Source organism: Miniopterus schreibersii (assembly GCF_964146895.1).
Source record: "Miniopterus schreibersii genome assembly, chromosome: 6".
Lineage (NCBI taxonomy): Eukaryota > Metazoa > Chordata > Mammalia > Chiroptera > Miniopteridae > Miniopterus > Miniopterus schreibersii.
Window position 1 is genome coordinate 55,141,997 of NC_138107.1, and position 16,339 is coordinate 55,158,335.

At 41.0% G+C, this 16,339-nt stretch overlaps 1 protein-coding gene across 1 annotated transcript in view; it reads left to right on the forward strand.

The window, feature by feature from the left end:
* Positions 1-16,339, forward strand: part of LOC308559135 (uncharacterized protein) — a gene marked incomplete at both ends in the record, with an annotated part of 127,951 nt that overhangs the window by 15,677 nt on the left and 95,935 nt on the right. Inside the window, 3 exon segments of the mRNA XM_081141426.1 lie at positions 1,718-1,879; positions 9,203-9,376; positions 9,645-9,848. Of these exon segments, the coding sequence (XP_080997552.1) occupies positions 1,718-1,879; positions 9,203-9,376; positions 9,645-9,848 (540 nt within the window).

The following is a 16,339-nucleotide window of genomic DNA, read 5'->3' on the forward strand; positions in this document are numbered from 1 at the left end:
GTGGAATTGCTGAATCAGAAGGTAATTCTGTTTTTAACTTTTGAGGCAGCTTCATAGTATTTTCCATAGCACATGCAGCATTTACAATCTCACCAACAGTGTATAAGCATTTCAATTTTTCTGCATCCTTACCAACACTCATTATTCTTTTCTTTTCTTTTGTTAATACTAGCCATCCTAAAGGGTATGAAGTGATATCTCCCTGTGATCTTGGTTTATATTTCTCTGATGATCAGTAATTTTGAGTATATTTTTATATGTTTTTTGGACTTTGCATATCATATTTGAAGACATGTCTATTTAAATATTTTGCCCATTTTTTAATTGGGTTGTTTTTTGTTGTTGTTGAGTTGTAGGAGTTCTTTATATGTTCTGGTTATTAACTCCAAACATATTAATCAGATATATATTTGCAAATATGTTCTCACATTTCATGGGTTTCCTTTTTACTGTTAATTGTATCCTTTGATGCACTGAAGTTTATAAGTTTGATGTAGTCACATTTGTCTACTTTCACCTTTTTTTTTTTTTCCAGCCTGTGCTTTTGGTATCATATCTAAGAAATCATCACCAAGTTCAGTATCATGAAGTTTTCCCGCTGTATTCTACTAAGAGTTTTATAGTTTTAGGTCTTGTGTTTAGATCTTTAATCCATTTTGAGTTATTTTTTGTATATATGGTGTAAGATGAGGGTCCAACATCATTATTTTGCGTGTTGTATCCAGTTTTCCTAGCACCATTTGTTGAAGAGACTGTCCCTTCTCCATTGAGTAATCTTGGTACCTTTGTCTTAGGTCATTTGGCCACATACTTGAGGGTTTATTTCTAGGCTCTGTATTCTAGTCCTCTGGACCATATGTCTAATTTATGCCAATACCTCACCATCTTGATTATTGTAGCTTTGTAGTATGTTTTAAAATCAGGAAGTATGAGTCATTCCATTTTTTCCATTTTTTTCAAAATTATTTTGGCTATGTGGGGTCCCTTGAGATTCCATATGAATTTTAGGATAAATTTGTCCACTCTACAAAAAAAAATGCCATTGAGATTTTGATAGGGATTGAACGAAATGATCTCTGAAGTTCCTTGTGATAGTAAAGTGATTAAAATATGGTAGTATGTGTATCACTGAAGTAGAAGTTCAGCTCTGGAATTATTCATTTTTTTACCTCCAGAAGAGGAGAAGGAACATTTATTCAGCACCTGCTACATGCCAGGCATTTTTACAGTGATCCTGGGAGAGACATCATTACTGTTATTTTTAGGTTGACTTGTCCTGCTATGCGTTGAAAAGCCAGGATTCCAGCAGGGATAAAAGCCCAGGTCTGTGTCCTTACAAAGCCTGTGCTTTCCTCACACTACCCAGCTGCCTTCTCCTCCATCTCCTGGCAGCTTCCTAACTGCAGACAGTTTGTACTCCAAACAGATGGGTGTTTATCATTTCATTGGTGCCACAACATTTGCGGGGGTCCCCCCTGCTATTGTACGTAGGGAGTTGTAACAGAATTTTGAATGTGCTCTTATGTGTATTTGAATACTTAGAGTGTTGAATGGATGAACATACCTAAGGGAATCATGATTTAAATTTTATTTTTTAATTGAATAAAATCCCACCTGAGGCTTCTTTCTTATTCATGTTTACATGACCAAATTCTTGCTGAGAAGGAGGGAATAACCCTTCTCCCAGCCATTCCTTCTCCTCTCTGTTCTACTCGAGATTTCCAGCCCTGAGCGAGTAATGCAAGTGCTCCAAGATCATGCTGCAAAGACAGTCCTGCTGGCTCCAGCTCAACCAACTTTTGTGGCTTCCCCGGGTTTTCATCAGTGCAACTATGACCAAATCTGGGAGGATATTTATAGCAACGCCAACCTCTACCAGGTACCACAGGGAGAAACAATCTATATGCCTTCCTGTTCAACTCACCACCTGTGTGTAGACCTTAGAAATTTACTTTGGTAGTTTTTCAGAGACCCTACCCCCAGAAGCTCTTCTAACTAACCAGGTTTGTTTTCATTATAAAAAGCATTAAAGACTAATTTGAAAGAGGGCTATAAAGAGGTGTAACATAAGATATTGTTGCTGCCAGGAATACACTCAACCGATGAATATCAGTGCAAGGCTGCACACTCTAGTGCTGAACACCAAATGAGTTGGACGATTGTTAAATATTGTGAGTGTTTGGACAGAAAGTGGTCCCCACGAGGTTAGTGCTAATGAGAAAAACCCTTTGAAGGAGGGGGAAACTGAGCTGGGCTTGAAGAAAGCATAGGGCTAAAGGAGAGGTGGCGGGGAGGGAGAGGAGCACATTCTAGGAGGAAAGCATGAACAGCAATGCGGAGGAGAGACTATTCGTGGGGGGTTCAAGTTTGGTTGAGTGGAAGACTCATATGGATAATAGAGTAAAGAGAACATTTTTCGGGGGGAGGAAAGGGCAGTTGGTAGATGTCCGTAAATCCCAGACTAAGGAATTTGTGCTTTATCCTGTAAGGCAAGTGATATATACAAGGCTGTATTTTTCAGGAAGATTAATATGGCAGCAGGGTGTTTAGTTGGATTGAAAGAAGGAGATCCTTGTCTAAACAGATTGAAAAGTTATAGAAGTTGTGGCGCATGTGTGCGTGTGCATGCGCGTGTGTGCAGGCACCTGGGTTTTCCTTCCGGACAATCTGTAACTCATTAAGCCCATTTCAGGTTTCTCTTTCCCCCATAACCAGCCTGGGATGGTAGATCATGCTAGTGCTTCTCCTTCTAGAATTCTACTAGACTTCTCCATCTTTCCCACTTCATGTATAGTTTTTATTCACTCTACAGTTGTCTTTAGGGATGAAAGAAATAGAATTATTATGCAGAATGGGCTCAATGCAAATCCCTGCCCTCTTATGTCAACTGGGCCCTCTTAGCTACATGGTGATCCTTACATTCCCCTCTCACTGGTGGCCTCCCCCACAGTGAAACCTCCTCACACAGCGTGCTCACTAATGCAGACATCCTCCCCCTCCCCCTCCCCCTCCCCCTCCCCCTCCCCGAGACAGCCTGGCCATCCACGAGCTCCTGCATCTTATCTTTTAGCAGCTGAAACTTCTATGTGTCTCATTCACCTCAGGGGAAGTGATGCCATTCTGCCTTTCCCCAAATTACTCCTCCACCTCACCTTTTCATCCCATCCCCTCCTCTTTCCTGAGGGTCACCTGTGTCTCAGATTTACCCTTTCATAGCTTCCATCTCTTCTCCACTGCTCCACCCCCTCAGACTACAAATGAAACAAAACTCTCCTCTTAGAGCAACAAACAAACAACGGCATATTATAGCTCAGAAAATGCTACAGAACCATGGTAAAGACACATATCCCTAGCTTTGTGTAGAAGCTCCCTTTCATTGCCAAATGTCATGCCTATCCCTAACTAGCTCCCTGCCTTCAATTTCTCCTTCTTTCAATCCAACTAAACACCCTGCTGCTGTATTAATCTTCCTGAAAAATACAGCTTTGTATATGTCACTTGCCTTACAGGATAAAGCACAAATTCCCTAGTCTGGGATTTACAGACATCTACCAACTGCCCTTTCCTCCCCCCTAAAAATGTTCTCTTTACTCTATTTCCCACATGAGTCTTCCACTCAACCAAACTTGAACCCTCCAAAATAGTCTCTCCTCCGCATTGCTGTTCATGCTTTCCTCCTAGAATGTGCTCCTCTTCCTCCCCACCACCTCTCCTTTAGCCCTATGCTTTCTTCAAGCCCAGCTCAGTTTCCCTAAAGATTCTAGAGGTGGAGCATGCGGGGAGGCATCTCTCTCTCTCTCTCTCTCTCTCTCTCTCTCTCTCTCTCTCTCACACACACACACACACACACACACACACACACTACCCTACATATTAGTGTCATGCAAGTTTCTTCCAGTTTCTCATTCATTCATTCATTCATTCATTCATGGATTATTACATAATGCTGCCTTTGTGCCTGGGATTGTATTGGTCTTAGGAAATGAAACACATAATAAATGAGCGAACAAAGAAGTAAATCTACATCTCTAACTTGAGGGTGCCATGAAGAAATACACAAGAGTAGAGGGCAATGGGGCAGAGGAGCACCCGTGAAGAGAGAGATCAGCCAAGATCTTTCAGAGTCAGGGGCACGCATCTGAGCTGATATTTGACAAATGAGCAGGACTCAGCTGTGCAAACAGGCTGGGCAAGAGCTTTCCGAGCAGGGAACAGAAAATAGCACAGGGCTTAAGGAAGGGCATTCTAAGGCAATAACCAATAGTTTTCCACTTTCCTTCACATTTTCCCGTGGGTGTCACTTGGTGACCTCCTCAGGTATTTCTAACTCTTTGTTCGAGTCACTTTATACGGTGTGAGAGCAGCAGTGGAAGCACATTGCCATTCTGAAGTTGAATGCTAGTCAGATGAGATCAGGATTAAGTAAAAAGAGGCAGCTGGTGGAGTCACAGCAATGTGAGTATGAATTTTAAAGTTCTGTTACTACTTCGCAAGCACGTAGCTGTCAAGTATGAAGTTTAGCATCTGTATGCTGGTAAGCATCCTGATTCTGAAGTTGGCAAGAGACAGACAACCAATTCCTCATGAAAAAGAACTTTCTTAAGGGACTTCTGCATGAAGGAAAGCAAACCTCATAGGACTGTCCATCTTGACAGTCCTGTGTCCTATTTGAGAGAATGTAAGCACTAATTATAGTGAACTTCAGAACAGTTTCTGATCAATTCTCAGTGAATACTGTTCACCAGTAATCTTTCTTTAGGGATGTTTTTTAAAAATAAATATTTTATTTTAGAATAGTTTTAGACTTACAGAAAAGTTGCAAAGATAGCACAAAGAGTTTGCAGGTAATCCTTTACCACTTTCTCCTATTATTAACATCTTATAATACCATGGTGCATTCGTCACGCCTAAGGAACCAACATTGGTACATTTCTATTAACTAAACTAGGCTTTATTTGGAATTCACTGGTTTTTCCATTAATGCCCTTTTTGTGCTCCAGGATCCTGTCCAGGGTCCTGCACTAATTGTCCCGTCTCCCCAGCCTCCTCAGGTCTGAGCCAGTTCCTCAGTCTTTCTTTGAGTATCATGACCTTGACAGTCTTTAGGAGTACTGGCCCAGCAACCTGTCGAATGTTCCCTAATTTGAATTTATCTGATGTTTTCTCATGGTTATGCTGAGGTTATAGGTTTGGGGTAAGAACACTCCAGAGGTGAAGTGCCCTTCTTGTCACATCATGTCAAGGGCGGATGCCATCAACACGACATCACTGGGGATGTTCATCTGGAAAATTCTGGTCCAAGTGAACTGCATTTTTTTGGATATTCTTTTGGAAAAGACACACACACACAACTTTAAAATTATCTAATTCTAGTCCTGACCAGAAGAAGGAATGGACCAGCTGGCCCTGCATGAATTCTCCCAAATCTGTAATTCTGTTATATCAGGTTACTTGTGTCCAATGTCATTCCCCAAGAAAACACTGTTTATTAAAATGTTTATTTACTGTACAAACACTAAATACTACTATTGACCATTGTATTTCTAAAAATATGGTTTTAAGTGGTCGCTTTTCTTTAACTTTATGGAGCAGTGAAGTGTCAGAAAATAAGACATTCTCTGCCTCTTCTTTTGCTTTTTCTCTCTGGCCACACCAAGGAGGGAGGGAGGGAGGGACAGTCATCCCCATCTATGTTATGGTCCCCCCATCTCCAGAGACAATGAGACACAATGAGTGCACAGTGTGCCCTCACAGAAGCGGTGCTGTGTACAGTAGCTCTGATGTGCCAAAAGGCCAGGGAAACACAGACACCCTCATCCTGGTTTCCCTCGCCCTGCTTAATAGAACGTTTTAAAAAACAAACATTTCTTATGGCAATAGTGATATGTACTTATCATACTAAATGTGTGAAGTGTAGTAAAGTTGGAGGAAGAAAATAAAAATCACCCATTATTTTACCCCCCATGTATAACAACAGCATTAACATTTGATATACGTCCTTCAGGTTTTTTATGCTGTGAATACACACAAGTAAACTGTAGGGACATTGGGGCGGGAGATAGAACAGAATTACTTTCCTCTAATTATTCCTCACGCTCCACTGCCACTGCCAATTTCCCAGAAGAAAATGAGATTTGCAATCAGTGGCAATCTCAGAACTGTCAAAATATGCGAATTCAGCCATGCTGGTGAGGACCCAGTCACAAGGTCGAGTGGATGGTGAAGGATTTATCTACCCAGGACGACAGAATGAGCACAGGTGGTGTTGACATCCTGGTTTGTGGTCACCCTGGCTACCAATCTGCACTGCGGTCCAGCTCTCTTAAGGGAATACACTCATGGACTTGGGCATTTCCTAAGCCGCTTCCTTCTGTGGGCCATGGTTGGCTCTCTTTTCCTGGAAGACACTGGGCTTTACTCACCCTGGCCTGCTGCTGTGCCCCCTTCCTTTCTTCCTGGCAATCGACTGGTCCAGCAGCACTTTTGTGGTTTGTTCAGTCTTCCCTTCAAGTGTCTTTCACTGTAATTGACGTCACTTTCTGTTCCTTCCTATGTAATTCTTGGTAATTTTAGGAATGGCTGAAAAAGTCACAATGCCTTCAGAGAAAGTCTGCAGCTCTGAGCTGGCCCTCTGGAGCCACAGTGGGCAATGCTGAACTAAGAGTGCCATAGGCCCCAGAGGCAAAGGGCTTCCCTAAGGCGCCTCTCACCCAAAATTCTGGGTCAAATAGCAGCTGTCAAAGTTCAGCTCCCTTCGTGGAGTATGTGCTTTTCTGTAGATTTTCAAAAAATAACAGACATTCTCTTTACTTTGGGATAATGATCTTGTGTTTCTGTTTTCAGGAACCGCAGTGCACCGCATCACCTTCTAAGGTCCTTCCTAGTCCTAGGGTTGTAGGACGTTTACACAGGAACACCCCGATGTGTACACTAACCCAGAACAGACAGGAGGCAGAATGGGAAGCCACTTAATGATACCCGATTAGACAACTTCCTCTCTCACTCACTCTTGCTAATATCCTGTCCAAAATGTTTTCCCCATTGCCTGTCATAAAGACTGATAGTCTATCTTTAGAGTCTTGGGGACTGTGTTAAATAAGATTAGGTTTGGCTGTTGGTCATAGTTAGACACAAAATAACAGGATTAAAGGAGATGGAAATTTCTCTTGCTCCCCCAAGTTAACGTCAGGAGTAGGGAGTGTAGAGCTGGTGTGACAACTCTGCTCCATGGAGTCCTCAGGGACCCATGCTCCTTCTATCCTGGAGTTCCAACTAATGTAACCTCCATACCTGAGATCAACCCCTGGTCTGAGATGGAGCTCCAGCTGTCACATTCATATTCTAAGCAGCAGGGTAGAGAATAGGGGTGGGAAAGTTATCACTTCAGGGAAATGAAGCTGCCATGTGGCATATTCATGTTCATTCCATTGGTCAGAACTTAGTCACATAGCTACAACTAGCTGCAAGAGAGGCTTGGAAATGTCATCTTTATCTGGGTGGCCATGTGCCAAGATAAATATTACATTACTGTGGGAAAAGAGGAAAATGGATATTGGGGAACAACCAGTAGTTTCTGCCATTGTTGGAACTTTAAGAACCAAAAATTAGAATATAAGTAACCCAAAGAGGGGGGCTTCCAACCTCAGCCATTGCCATTCAGTGTTCTCAAGGGGATCGGTATCACTATGAAAGAACACGGCTTATGGGAATGGGGTGTATGCCCAGGGACAGGCAGAGAGGGCAACTAAGAAAGGAGCTGCCCAGAGGGCCGGGGGCAGGAACATACACCAATATCACCTGCTTCCCAGTTTTCCCTAGGGTTCATGGGTGCACGACCTCATCCTTCTGAACATCAGGAAAGATGAATGTGGAAATAAGTGTACACCATGAATTCTGTGATAGATCCTACAGGGCTGACTGACTACTGTAACCCGTGGCCAGGAGAGAACTAGAATGTACTGAGCACCTATAATGTGCCAGTCACTAAGCTTTTATCTATGCTGTCATTTATTTCTCATAGCAACTTCTTTTCTTTTCTTTTTTTAAAATATGTCTTTATTGATTTCAGAGAGAGGAAAGGAGAGGGGGAGAGAGAGATAGAAACATCAATGATGAGAGAAAAAGTCGTCACTGATCGGCTGCCTCTTGCATGCCCCCAACTGGGGATCGAGCCCCCAACCCAGGCATGTGCCCTGCCTGGGAATCAAACCTCGATCTCCTGGATCCTAGGCCGACCTCAACTGCTGAGCCACGCCTGCTGGGCTAGCAACTTATTTTTCATTATCATGCCATCTTACAAATCTAAAACTAGGATCAAGAATTAAAGTGGTTAAATAATATAGCTAAAAATTAGGAAGAGGAGTTTAATCTACTGATCTCTCTCAGCCTGGAGCAAGATTACATTAGAAGTTCAAGGTTCCAAATGTCTATTAGAGAAGTGTATTGACACTTCATAATCATGAAAGTTTACATGAATCATGTAAAAGGAGGGAAGGGAGGCGGCTGATATTTAAAAGTTGTGAATAGTTCTGTAAAATAAAGACTAAATAATAGAACAGTGGCCCCTAATTTATTTTAGAAATAGATTTTCATGTCAGGTTGAAATGGATCAAGATGCTTTTCTACTTGTTCATCTACATATGCCTTGAGTTATGAGATTTAATTTTGTGATAACCCAACTGTGAATTTGTTAATAATATTGCAAAGGTTTTTGTAACCCAACTAATGCTACTTTTTTGATAGAATGAAAACATGAAGAAAAATTACCTTTTGATGGAACAAAATGAAAATAACCCAGCACAAATAAGTCTTAGTCAACATGCTGGGGAGTCCGTCAAGCAGAAAAAAGAGACAGGGTAAAATTAAATCATTTCATTGTTTACTCACGGAAATGGGTTAAACACTGAGGGGAAAACTGAGTGACTGATTAATATGGAGGTTATATGTTAACTCTAAAATATTTGAAGCTGAAATACAAACAAGACTGTTAAAGCAGGTCAGACAGCTAAATCAATGTTTCACTTCAGGACTGGGTTTTTAATGAGAGTACTAAGAGAAATGTCTTTTTATATTTATACATAGAGAATAATTATTTTATCTTCAGTGCATTTGTTAAAGAGTGGCTTTTTAAAAAATGAAATTCCCTTAAGTTAAATAAAATGACTTCAATTTGGTGTATATGAATTTTCCAAACCTCTTTGAGGTGAAAGGCGTTTATTCTAAATTTTCTGCCTGCTACAGGTACAGCTATGCCAGGGCCCTACAACTGCTGGGCCTGGATGACGGGACTGGGCCTAGTGATGAGGATCCTGTCCTAATGAGAGGGACCTACCTATCCTTTCTGTATCTGCGCCACCTGAGAATCAGGGAGCTGCAGGTACATGGATGGCCCAGAATGCTGGTTTCAGGCACCTGAGATGTTTGCTTGTCTAGAAAGGGGGCTTTTCTGCTGTTCCAGTAGCAACACATTTTTACACTTTGTTCTTTGTTCTGATTTTTTCATGAAATCAGGCCTTTCTGGGGATGGTATGTTCATTTTTCAGCAGTAGGATTGACCTGCCAACCTCCAGGGCCCCGTGATAAGTTTTACACTAGGTGTGGCTAGCAAAGGGCCAGGTCCTGAGCCTCTTCTTATTTTGTTTCAGCGCATCTGCTTAGGAATCCTGAACTATTTCAGATCCGTTGAGCGAACGCTGACGATCAACACTTCAGGCCTTACCTTGGTTGCAGGGAGCCTGGGCCCCACCATAGAAGAGAGTTCCTGGGTAAATATGGCAAAAGGAGGCTTGGGCACCTTGCAAGGCCTAGGAGCTCACCACTATGTCCATGGGACACCTGCCGAGCACAAGGTAAGGTATTCTGCTACAATCTTTTCTTCTTCAATTATCCTGTCTCCCAGGCCACCTTCTTTCAGGCACCTGGAATCAGTTAACATGATGGCATGACAGGTGGGGATTTCTTGGAAAAATGGCTTCTTTAAAAAATGGGGTGAACAGGGAAATGGCTTTTTAATCACAATAAAATGCTGGGTCCACTTGATAGCAGGACACAGGCAGAGACACTCTGAAAGCAGCCGTGGGAAGAAAGGCCTTTTAGCTGCTGGTTTGTGGACTTTATGGTGAACAGAGCATGACGGGCCCTTTCTGTTATTCTTGCCCAAAAACAATATGTCCTTACAGAGAAGCTCTTGTAAGACCCTCCCTGACATTGCTAGGGGTACCTTTTTGCCTCTTATCTGTTTTCCAAGCCCTAAATGAAAAAGATGGAGTAAAAAAGAAAGGTAGAAAAAATTGGAAAAAGCTGAACAATAAAAAATCTTCTATCCCTCCAAAAACCTGTTTGCCCCTTGGTACTTTTACTCTCTCTTGCGTATATTTTACATAGTCTACAAAATTTATATTAAATCCCTTCCTTTGGGAGCAAAGTTGAAAATGCCTACATTTTCTTGGACTCCTGTAGATATTGTTGAATTATTTTCATCTCAATTTCTAGAAAATTTATTCCTGAAGGTAGGATTTAATAGAATTTTTTTTTTTGTAAAAGATACTAGGTTGACAAATGTGAAAAATAAATCTAGCTACCAAACGAGTTGTGTTCTAAGCTTGTGTGACCCCTGACTTATGCTTGTCATGTCTGTGAGGGTGTGAAATCTTCTGATTCCCTATCATTAATATACAGAGTCTACAGTAGCACTTCCAATAGGAATATAACACAAGCCACATACATAATTTAAAATTTTCTAGTAGACTCATTAAAAAAGTATAAAGAAACATGAAATTAATTTTAATAATCTGTTTAACCCACTGTATCCAAAATAGCATCACTTTAACATATAATCAATATAAAGAAATCATGGATTAGATAAATACATTTTTTTGTACTAAGTCTTCAAAATCTGTGTACCTTATATGTGTAGCACATCTCAACTCAGACAAACCACATTTGAAGTGCCCAATAGCTGCCTGTGGTTAGAGGCTATTGTATTGAATAGTTCAGTTCTAAATATTGAGAAACATTTTTTTACTTTTCCCATCCAGTCACCTAGATTCCAACCTTAACTCAGTATCCAGGAGACTTCTCTTTGGCCTCCTTCCTTTACAAGTACCCCCTCCACCCCCAGTCCCCTCACCACACACAAGCTTCATTCCATAGGAATGAAGAAGAGGGGAGACAAATCCTATCCTGCCCCACTGATTGGAGGGGGAGCTTCTCAAGGTTAATGCAGTATTTCTTTCCTGCGCTCTCATAAATGATAGAAGCAACAGCATCCTTAGAAACTGCTAGCAGCTACTGCTTTAACATGAGAAACTCAAGGAAGTGACCTTTACAGGGTCTTTAATGGGACCATATGGTTTAGTTGCCCTCCATCTGTGTGGCCTTGTCTCATTTAAACTAGAATGTCCAGATCTAACAATGTGATTTTTCCCCATGTAAGGAGTGGGAGGCACAGATGCTCATTTGTTGGGTTGGTCTCACCAGGCCCAGGCTGAGGCTACTGGGAGCAAATCAGTGGGCTTACCATCCCGGGGTGGGGAGCTGATCCCTCCCCTGGACCCACTGTGTTTGATTCCATGAGGTTAGTCTTGGGCTAGTATTAGCAAGTGTTCACTCAGTGACAATACCAGAAAGGAAAAACATCTAGATCCTATTATGGACACTTTGCCACTTTGTGAGTCTACTTTAGGCGTGTGGCAGAGTAGAAGAGCCCCACAATGACAGCAGTAGGCTTTTCCTAGCTGTTTGGCCTTGAGAGTATGTCTTCAGACACAGAGTCCTGACACCGCATGGCACGCTCAGGATCTCCTGGACTTGACATGCTAGTAGCAGAGGCTGTTGTCAGCAAGTGGTGGGAGGTGGGCTACAGAAAAAAAGGCCAGACCATAAAGGACTAGACTCTCCTTAGGATAGGGCTTAATTCCAAGGTTAGTGGGGAACAGAGAATTTTAAATAAGAGAATGGCTCTCCTCATTGCTTCATTAATGCTATAGATCTTGCCCAAATGTAATCACATTTATTCTCTTACTTGAAGTCCTTCGTGAGTTCCCAGGATAAAGGTGAGGGCTCCTTGGTGACATTTACAAGGCTGAGCACAATTTGACCCCTCCCAACATCTTGGACCTCATTTCCCTCCACTGTCCCTGTACCTCCATCTTTATGGAGCTGGGCCCGACCCTCCTCTGAATGGGCAGAACTGTTCATGCTAGTGGGTCTTTTTTTTTTTTTTAATCCTCACCAGAGGATTTTTTTCCACTGCTTTTCAGAGAGTGGAAGGGAGAGAGAGAAACATCGATGTGAGAGAGACACATCTATTGGTTGCCTCTCACACGTGCCCAGACTGGGGCCAGGGATGGAGCCTGCAACCAAGGTACCTGTCCTTGGCCAGAACTGAACCCGGGACCGTTCGGTCCGTGGGCCGATGCTCTAACCACTGAGCAAAAGCATCCAGGGCTCCAATGGGTCTCGTACATACTGGCAATCCCATCCTCACCTCCTCTTTCATTGATAAATACCTACTATACTCAAGAGTCCATTCAAACATCACCTGTCCAGGAAACCTTCCTTACATTTCTATGCAGAGCTGAGTGCTTCCCCCCATGACTTGTCTACTTTCATTACAGTGCTCAGCTCATAGACATGCTAGACTGTTGCCTTACCTAACCCCACAGGCCATGAACCTTCCACTCATTCATTCACTTATTCATTCATTCCACAAATGTTCTGACTAATAAATATACTAGATACAGGGGGTACAGCAGTAAATAAAACTGGCACAAATCCCTGCCATTATGGGACTACTTAGTGGAAAGAGACAGACATTAAATAAATAAGTAACGTATATAGAATGTCAGGTATCTTGGCATCAAAGCTTTCTAGACTCCCTAGCCCCTTATAGTTGAATGAGACCTAGTGGTGAGCTTTGGCCAGGAGGCTGTGGGCAGTAATGACATGTGTCATTTAGGAGCTGGTTTATGACCCTCCAGTTCTATTCCCCTGCTGTAGCCAGTGGAAGGCATGTGTCAGGCTACAAAATAGAAACATCCTGGGTCCCTGGGTCACTGTTGGAAGATACCTGTCTAGAAAGCATGAGTGAGAAATTAATTTTAATTGTAGGCCAGTAAGCTTTGGGGTTGTTTATCACAGAATAACCTAGCCTTTGTGGACTAGCAAAGATGGTGTTAGGTGCTACCAAAAAAAAAAAAAAAAAAAATTTGAGAAGAAAGGGGGGATAGAGAGTGATGGAAGTTGGAAGGGGTTCCAGTTGTAAGTAGGGTGATCATGGAAGGCCTTCCTGAGAAGGTATTGACTAAAGACCTGAAGGAAATCAGGAAGCAAACCATGTGACTGGCTGGGAGAAGAGTGCCAGGTAGAGGGGAGAGCCAGTGCAAAGGCCCTGAGGCAGAACAGTATCTGATAGTGTTGCAGAAACAGCAAGGAATTCAGAGCAGCTAGAGTGAATGAGGGGGGAAATTGGCAGAAACAGTGTTAGAGAGATTAGAGGGGTGGGGAACAAGTTAAGTAGGGCCTTGTGGACCACTGTGAAGACTTTGACTTTAACTTTGAAAAGGGAAGCCCTTTGTGAGTTTTGAGCAGAAGGATAATGCAGTTTGACTTAAATTTTAACATTTATGCTGCTATGTTGGGCATAGACTGACAGTACTATAGGGAGAAAGCAGAGACTAGTTGGGAGGTTATTATATTGATCAAACTAGAGACAACGGGTCTGAGAAGACAGCATGGTGAGAAATTGTCAGATTCTGGATATATTTGAAGGTACAGCCAGTATGATTTCCAGGAAGAGGGGATGTGGAATGTGAGAGAAAAAGAGAAGTCAAAATTGATTCAAAAGTTTTGGCCCGAGCACCTGGAAGTTTGGAGTTGCCACCATCTGAGATGTGGTTGGAGCAGGTTTGTTGGAAAGATCAGGATCTCAGTTTAGGACATGAAAATTCTGAGATGCTTGCTAGATGTTCAGGTGGCAAAAGGAAGTACAGTAAGTCTTCACTTAACGTCATCATCAGGTTCTGTGACGTTAAGCGAAATGAGGTATAATGAAACTAACTTACCACAGGCTAATTGATAAAAACAAGATTTAAGTTCCTACAGAATTTCATCAATGTTAAAACAAAAGGATGTTACTTGAAGACCCTATACACACACACACACACACACACATATACGTATATATACTTATATACATATATATATCTTTCATATACTAGATATTTGACAAATGTTTGTTGGACAAAGAAAGGCTTTGTCCATAACAGATCACAAAAAGACTGTACATAAAAGAGTTTTGCCAAGTATATAATGCTGCTCAAATGAAAAACAATTAGCTATGATAATAATATTATACTCTACAGGTGCGGCATATAATAAAATGTATTTTTTATTTTTTTTTTAAATATTTGGATTATAGCCAATGGATTGAGTCATTCACCTAACAAATTTTGATGACATTCTTAGACTATTATTAACTAAAATTAATGCACAGATGATTTAGAAAAAGATAAGCTAGTCAGAGAAATAGTGTCTATATTGTCAAAACCTAAAATTCATATTAACAGGTGATGACAGCAACCAATAGAGTGAAAAGTATGAATGATGGGCCATGGATTTTCCTATACTTACTGTACTCAAATAGTTATCTTGGCATCAGTTATTTTGCAGACTCAAAAAACATATGAATCATTCCAAAGATCAGATTACTTCTTGCCCAAACAGGTAATTATTGTCTTCCCCTTCCTGCCACTCCTCTAAGCATAATATTGAAGAATCAATTCTCTAAACCACAAAAAGTTTAGAAGGAGGGTCTTTCACAAGGCCAAGGAAGAAATTAAGATCAAAAGGAATTATTATAACAACTGAGTCATAACCCTGTATGAAATAATTTGGCCATCTGGCCTTCAAGGGTTCTCTCCACTGGACATAAGGATACACTTAAGAGACAGGAACTGAGGGAGGGAAGCAGAGGAATAATCTTGTCTGTAAAGGGCTTGAACAATGAGATGGGTGGGGAGAGTGGAAACGAAGGCCATTTAAATAGACGATGGCATTATGGTCAGCATTTTAATACTTTTTGCATTCCATCAGCTTCAGAATTTAATACAGTAATCATTTATTTACATCTTATAAGATTCCCCTGTACAAGAATTTGGGAAAGGTCTTTTCCAGTAAAGTGGATAAAGCATATATTAAGTTGTCCCTTTTCCTCAAAGGAGAGTTCATTTTGTATGACAGATGATAGGTGCTAAATGCCAACAGAAGCCAACATGCTAGTTTATACATCTAAGCAAGCTGTTTAATTTTGTATGTGGCACATCATTTCTCAGCATCTTTTCTGTTTTTCACTAGTGCCTATCATTTTATAAAAAACTATACTTTGACTCTGGAACTCCTAGCCAAAGTAAGCTCCTAATTTTGAAAAAGGTTTCTATCTAAAGAATAGCCAAAAGCAAAGTAAACCAAAGATAACAACCTACTAGAGGAATGCTTGACTACGAAATATCCTTTCCATGAAATATTAAGAACCACGGCTATTATTTAGAAATGCTCATACTTTTACTTGTTAGATGACTTCAGAGTTTTTGCTTGAATGATTAAGAACCTATAATTGAGTGGGCAATTCATTAAAGACTAGTCTCTTCAGGGAAATTAAGTATGTCATCATCGGGTGTACTTATAATAGCCCATTAAATCTAATTATAGTAGCATGGAACTGAAAGGACCCACAGGGTACCCCTCACAATGCCTTTCTGATATTGATGATTAACCATCCAAGCTCATGAGAGTCTGCCCTGTTTGTGAAGGTTGCAGAGGAGTCCCTGCAGTTATACAACAGGCGGTGCCACATACACAAACCAACTGACAGGTCTACTGAGAGATAAGATATGACTGCTTATTAAAATTTGTAAATAAATGGATTTTACCTAACAACTGGTTACTTAACTTAGAAAACTTTTTATGTTATAAGAATGAATAGATGAGGGATAAAATATTGGGAGCCATTGGTTCCATAGTTTAAACGACTCATAAATAACAACATAGAAAATCAGAATATATATATGTATGTATATATAGATAGATGATGATAGAAAGATAGATATAGATAGATAGGTAGACATAGACATAGACATAGACATGGACATGGACATGGACATGGACATGGACATGGACATATAAATAAATGTTGGAGAAGATGCGGAGAAATTGGCACCCTTGTGTACCCTGTATACTGTTAGTGGGAATGTAAAATGGTGCAGCCATTTATGTAGTAAAAGAGTATGGTGGTTCCTCAAAAACTTAAAAATAGAATTACCATATGATCCAGCAATTCCAC